At 41.1% G+C, this 6,813-nt stretch overlaps 1 protein-coding gene across 1 annotated transcript; it reads right to left on the minus strand.

The window, feature by feature from the left end:
• Window positions 1–413: 413 nt before the first annotated feature.
• trhra (thyrotropin-releasing hormone receptor a) lies at window positions 414–6,456 on the minus strand. The gene is made up of 2 exons (XM_034874832.1): window positions 5,278–6,456; window positions 414–1,502 (listed from the first exon to the last, which is right to left on the minus strand). The coding sequence occupies exons 1-2, from the start codon at window positions 6,082–6,084 to the stop codon at window positions 1,062–1,064; spliced, it is 1,248 nt and encodes a 415-aa protein (XP_034730723.1). The 5' UTR covers window positions 6,085–6,456; the 3' UTR covers window positions 414–1,061.
• Window positions 6,457–6,813: the final 357 nt, after the last annotated feature.

Here is a 6,813-nt window from a genome sequence, read left to right on the forward strand (position 1 = left end):
TAGCCAAAGAGAACACAGAGGACTAAAAAAACATGATGGATTCCTCACAAAAGGTAAAGTATCTCCACTTGAGCTCCTGCGGGGGAAAGTTGTGGAGCTGATAGTCTTAGTTCGCTTTTTAGCAGCATATTTGGCAACGGCTTGGATGTGACAGACGTTCAATAATAACAAAAGGTTACACACTAACGCTTTGAGGATCACCATCTGATGACACACACAGAGTGCAAACACTCAAGCTCCCACCAGTAATTTGACACAACCGTAAGAACAAGTAGCAAAGCTACAACAAACTGTAATGTACTGTATGTATTTCAAATGATGAGCCTAACTCAACCAAGATATAAGCATATGGCTGTAAAGATTTCACACGGTGGGCTAGACTGACAAGAGTGAGGATATTATTTATTTATTTATGTATAATTTATCTTTATAATTTCAACATACTGTATATTCTGTCTGCAGATTAAACAATTCTTGGTCATTTTTCCCAACTCTGCTACTACTACTAGTACTAATAATACTACTATTAGGGATTTTAGTTTAACAAGGAAGTAAGAAAATAGTAAATTAGGTATCTCAAGATCTAAAAGGAAAATAGTTACTTCATTAATATATTGATTAATATGTTGATACATTTTGTGAGAAAATGTTTTTCTATATCACTCAGCCCCATGAGATCCACTTCCGAAACTTCCCGCCTTTAAACGTGCTATGTTCTAGTGTTTGGTTCTGTCTGGAGTGGGAGTGGATGGAAGCAGTTTGCTTTCATTTTGTTTCAGCTTGCTGTATCAGGGAATTTTAGCAAGATTTGTAAAAGCCCCCTGCACTCATTTTGTGCAAAATGCTAAAGGTCAGCTTATTAAATAGCATTCTAATTTGCTTTTGGAAACTTTTCAAATAAAAGAAACCTTTCCAAGAGAGAGCACTTTGGTGACATTAAGTCGGAAGGGTCTATGTACATTAAATTACCACTTCTCCAAAATGGCCCATGGGTGACTGAATCCATACTGCAGCTGTCAGAGTCTCCGCTCTTGTCTTAAGGGGGAAAAGTGTGTTTTTTCTCAGGCTTTAACACCACTCCCTGGCAGTGAATGCTCTGTCAACGGCATATTCTTGGCATTTGGCAGGATGCTGTCGGGTAAGTACTGATCTGTCGGCATGTTTAGTTCATCCATTTCTGTGGTGAAGTGGTCAGGACTTTCCCCATTGGATGTCTCCTTGATGACAGTGTAGTTTAGTGCCACACTGTAAGAAGCTGGTTTCTCCACACGCTGAGGGCCGCATTGACACAACTTCTTAAAAGAGGCACGGAACTTCTGGGACATGACGTTGTAGATGACCGGGTTGATGGCGCTGTTTAGGTAGATGCAGAGACGGCAGAAGAGCAGGAACCAGATGTCTAGGTAGGCATTGTCCAGGAAGGAGTTGACCACCACTAAGGTCCGGTAGGGCATCCATAGTAAGGCGAAAAGGATCACCACCACAGCCAGCATCTTGGTCACCTTAGAAAATTCAATCATGTGTTAAAAAAAAAGGTGTGTCACACTCTAAATCACAGAAACATTGCATGTTTTACATGCACAGGTACTCAACAGTAAAAATGGTTTCCCAAGAAGCCAGGCCTAAAAACAGCTAAATGGAATTCAGCCATCAGTCATTTTCAGCTGGTCTTTTGACATGTCCAAATGTTTTTCTGGCCTTTTCCTAAATATATAATCCTGATTTCACTCAATTTAAACTCAGATTTTGCTAGATTTTCACTCCATGCTTACTCCTCCTGACACTTTCCTGGTAGAACTTCTTAATTTGGTCATCAAAGAATTAGTTTATAACAAAAATCAATAATGTAGCTATAGCACAAGTTCAGGCAGGAAGACTACTTTCGCATGCTAAGTAGTGTTAATCTGCAATCAATCCTCACACACATGCTCACTTATTATTCCTTTCTGTCCTGTCTGGGGCTGTCAATTACTTTGTCAGTTGCTCTCATCCTCATCAACAAAATAATAATAATAATAATAATAATAATAATAATAATGTATATATATATATATATCAATTTATTTTAACTCTTAAAAATCTTCATTGTCCACAATAAAGTAATTTAAATAACATTTATCAACAATCTAGCATGAATTGTGATTTGGAAGTGGCTCATAAATGTCTTTCACAACTTAAAGATGAATGCAAAAACAGTATCCATGACATTTAAGAGAGATAACTGCTGTTTAGTCAGGTAAGCTGGTAGGTTTTCCACCATTAGTGGCACAGCGTCCAGGTGAAAATATGGCTTTTAACAAACTAAGCTATTTCTTGGAAAAAACTTAAAACATTACTTTTGCAGATCTCAAAAAATACTCATTTTTTATTCAGATGCTGTTATAAATGTCTAACCTGAAGACTGATTTGTATGCGAAATTCAACAAAGCTTGGATTTGTTAATATCATTTTCGAGACAATAATGCCGATGTAAAACACGAGGGCCATTACACTCTATCCATATTTATGCTGTGTCATCTTCGCTGCACTCAAGTGACACAATTGGATTGGATAGGGACACTGCCAAGTGTCATCAGTGAGCAAAAGACTTAATCATGGATGCTCATTTCTTCTTGACCTTCAGGTAATTCAGTAACATACATGGTAGGAATTGTGTCCGGGGAGACATGTGATTGTGTGTTTGTGTGTGTGTCAGTCAAAAGATAAATACAAGCCATGCCGATTGAGAAAAAATCCCAAGCCTATTTGAGTTGGGGTTAACTGATTAGACAATCTAATAGAGGGTGGTGTTCCCTCTGGGTACCACACCCACTGTCATTCCAGGAAGGCTTCTTCCTGTCATCTGATAAACTAACTTCAAGCTCTATCTGCCTGTGTGTGTTTTAATTTGAACAAAGTAGGAACTACTTGCAGTGTGTGTTTCTTTTTTTTTTTTTTTTTTTTCTTTTTCACAGAGGAAAGATGATGGATGGTTTGAGTTTACTACACCCGTGATGAGCCTGAATGGATTTTTCTTAAGCATGTACATAAACACACGCACGCACGCACGCACGCACACACACACACACACACACACACATACACTGCTGAGCAAGGTAATTCAAAAAGTGGCCGCGCCTTGAGCTCTTATAAAGAAAGCATCCATTAACATAAAAAACTACAAAACCCTTGTGTCTTATCACTTTTGTCAGTTGTTTTCTGCGGGCAGCTTTATGAATTTGTGCTTCAGAGCTTTAAAAAAAAGGCGATCTATTCTGTTCCACTGGACTAAAAAGGGAAAAATTGAGTCCCTAGGTGCTCTTTGCTAGATTTAATGTGAAAATAGAGGAGTGCATGCAGTGCTTTGATGCACTGTGTACTCATATAAAGTGAGTATGTAGGGGTGCTTGGGATCAGTTGTTGTTGTTGTTGTTGTTCTAGCGAACAATTTTGAATAGAAAATGCAAATTCTATTCATTTATAGATACACTCGTTGTCTGGTGTTAACCTTAATGTTGTGAAGATCCCTCTTTAACAGCTCCATAAACATACTTATAATTATTTTATGATGTGAATAATTCATGACTCCTACTAATCAAATGTGATTTACTTATAACAAGCCCTGATGAACATGATTTAGTTTAACTGACGACTTATTTCAGAAGTCCACTACAGATCTTCTGTTTGGGTTGTTTAGGTCAGAGACTCCAGCTGGGCTAAAGATGGTTTTTCATGTACGCTTGACTTCACTTTTTAAGGCAGCAAAACCCTCCAAAATACATCTATCAAGGGTGCTCTAAGCAATGTCACGTGTATTTTAGGCTACAGCATTTGTTACAGCAAACATCTCCTCACTATCTGCTAGCTGCCTGTCCCCAGAACACACTGTAAAAAACATCTCCTCACTATCTGCTAGCTGCCTGTCCCCAGAACACACTGTAAAAAACATCTCCTCACTATCTGCTAGCTGCATGTCCCCAGAACACACTGTAAAAAACATCTCCTCACTATCTGCTAGCTGCTGTCCCCAGAACACACTGTAAAAAACATCTCCTCACTATCCGCTAGCTGCCTGTCCCCAGAAAACACTGTAAAAAACATCTCCTCACTATCCGCTAGCTGCCTGTCCCCAGAACACACTGTAAAAAAATATCCCCACTATCTGCTAGCAGCTTGTCCCCAGAACACGCTGTAAAAAATAGTGCACGGAAGCACAGAAGGGAGGGGGAGGGGACGGGATGAGGAGGAGGGAGGGGCGAGCTTGTCTCATTTAGTTTAAAAACACTTTGAACGTCAACAAGATGTTACGTCACCCAACATCGCTTAGAGCACCTATAGGAGACTTTTCATTGTCGTTTTATAATAGTGCACAGTGTTATTAAATGTTTCAATATGCTGTTATAATAATGTTTTATGCTTATTTCTGTTTTGTATCACCTTCATCAAATGTGCAGTTTGTGGCTTATAGAGGAAACAGGTTCCCACTTCCTAGCCTTACTGTCATATGTTTATTAGATGTGCCCCAGTGTGTGTGTCAGCTGTAACGGAGCCTGTGGCCGATGCATTGTTCCACTTTCTTTAATATTAACATTATTATCCTCCCAATTTCTTGTTAAATTACCTTTTTCAATATAATATAATATACAGGATACGGCATATTCTTGTGGATCTCTCTGACTAGGTATGAAGGGATTGAGTGGCATTACTCAAACTTGATTCTGATTGGAGGAAATTAAATCAGCCTGTGGTCCAACTGGACACTTTCTATCTGCACAAACACAATCATCAGTCAATGATCTACTGCATCTACTGTAACCAGCTGTGTCATGTAATAAAGTACCTTTCCTCAAGTAGGTCTTCTATACTGAAGTACAAATTTGAGGTACTTGTATTTTAGTTGAGTCTTTTCTTTTCATGCCACATTTGACTTCCATTCCCCTACATTAATCTGACAACTTTAATTACTAGTTATTTTACACATTAAGCTGTTTGCCCACAAAACACATGTAGTTTGTAAATGTGAAATGTTTTATTATAAATTACACTACCCAACAATATTCAGGTTTAGATTGTTTCCAGTTTCTAAAATGTGAGTATTTTTCTGCATTGAGTACTTTTACTTTTAATTCCTTTTCCAGATTATACTCATAGACCTTTATTTAAGTGACATTTTCATTGCAGGATTTTTACGCGTAAGAGAGTATTTTTTACAGTGTGGTGTTAGTATGCTCCTTGTAAAGCATCTAAATACTTCTCCCACCACTGAATGCTAACGTTAGGGAGCAGAACGTGTCCCACCTGTCTGCGGGACGCGGCCGTGGTGCTGCTGGAGGAGCAGCTGCTGACCATCCTCCCTCCCTGACCCGTCTCCTTCCTCCACTTCTGGGTGCTGCCCATGGGGTCTGAAGGCAGCGGGTTGAGGAAAAGTATCCGGGCGATGAGTCCGTACAGAACCGTGGCCAGCATGAGAGGCAGCACGTAAAACACCGTGAAATCTGTAAAGTAAATGGGCAGGTAGTAACTCCGGGACACCTTGTAGGCGCAGCTGAGCAGAACCACGTTGTCATACACCAACTTTTCGGTGTCGGACAGAAAGAGCCACATGACGCAGTAGACGGACGTGAGCGCCCAGACCAGCATGATGATTTTCTTCGCCCTGGATAAAGTGCACAGGAATTGCGCTTTGATGGGGTGGCAGATGGCGATGTAGCGCTCCACGGTGAAGGCTGTGATGGAGCAGGAGGACGCGTTTATTCCCAGGTACTGGAAGTAAGTGATCCCCAGGCAGCCCACGTATCCGTACGCCCACTGACCGTGCAGGGCGTCGGTGATGTTTGGCAGCCCGGCGGCCGTCAGGACCATCAGGTCAGCCGCGGCCAGGCTCACCAGATAACAGTTAGTGGGATTTCGCATGTGTTTGGTGGTCAGGACCACCAGTATGACCATCACATTCCCCACAATCCCCAAGCCGCATATGAGGGACACCAAAAATACGCTGACCACTTTGTATTCAATTGTGAGGTCAGTCCAAATCCCCAGGGTGTGATTGTCCTGCAGCACCGTGTCATTCTCCACAGTCACGTTATTCATGGTGAGGTTTTCCATAACAGCGGGAGGCTGTGGCTCTGGGCGCAATTACACCAGGTATTCCAAATTCAATCACAAGAATTCCCAAGAATTCATTGCAAATACGCGTCAGGGACCAGCTGACTGGCACCAGAAGTCCAACGAGCTTTAAATTCTCCAAAAGAACTTAATTTCATCCACATATATAATCCAGTCTAACTGCCTTTTCTTCTCCACCAAAGCCTGTTCCTTATATTTCAAAGCCATCAAATGAAGGTAGATACATACATAATAAATAGCAGATGGAGCCACGGCTTGTTGGTTGAAGTTAGAGGAGGTGTTGCAGGCAGCTCCGCGCCCTGCTTCTGTCTCACGGCTCACCCAGTCATGACTGAGAGCTTCCTGCAGAGTCTATCTGCTCCTGGGAGCCTCACACGCACACGCACACTCGCGCACACACGCACACATGTGCTCACAGTGAGGCTACGGCAGGCTTACACTAGAAACACTTTGCCTGTCTTGTGGCTGAGCTAAAGGAGCCTAACTGATTGTGTTGCATGCATTTTTGAGTGTTTATGAATGCATTGGTCAACAATTGCAGCAGCAGTTTACATTTCTATCACTTTAGGACAGTTTAGGACTTTAAGTTTAGGACACTTAAGGACTTTAATTATGGTTAGTAATTATATATGATACACACGTGAAGCCATCTTATGGCTTAGCACTACACGTTGACAAATCCTTCACCTGTGGGTGTAAAAGTGTTTA

The sequence above is a fragment of the Etheostoma cragini genome, chromosome 6, assembly GCF_013103735.1.
Source record: "Etheostoma cragini isolate CJK2018 chromosome 6, CSU_Ecrag_1.0, whole genome shotgun sequence".
Taxonomy (NCBI): Eukaryota; Metazoa; Chordata; class Actinopteri; order Perciformes; family Percidae; genus Etheostoma; species Etheostoma cragini.

Bases quoted from the DNA above. Each gene is read 5' to 3' on its own strand.
- trhra (XM_034874832.1), bottom strand. From the start codon at position 6,084: ATGGAAAACCTCACCATGAATAACGTGACTGTGGAGAATGACACGGTG. The intron at 1,503-5,277 runs GTGGGACACGTT...GAATTTTCTAAG, and splicing joins CGGCCGCGTCCCGCAGACAG to GTGACCAAGATGCTGGCTGT.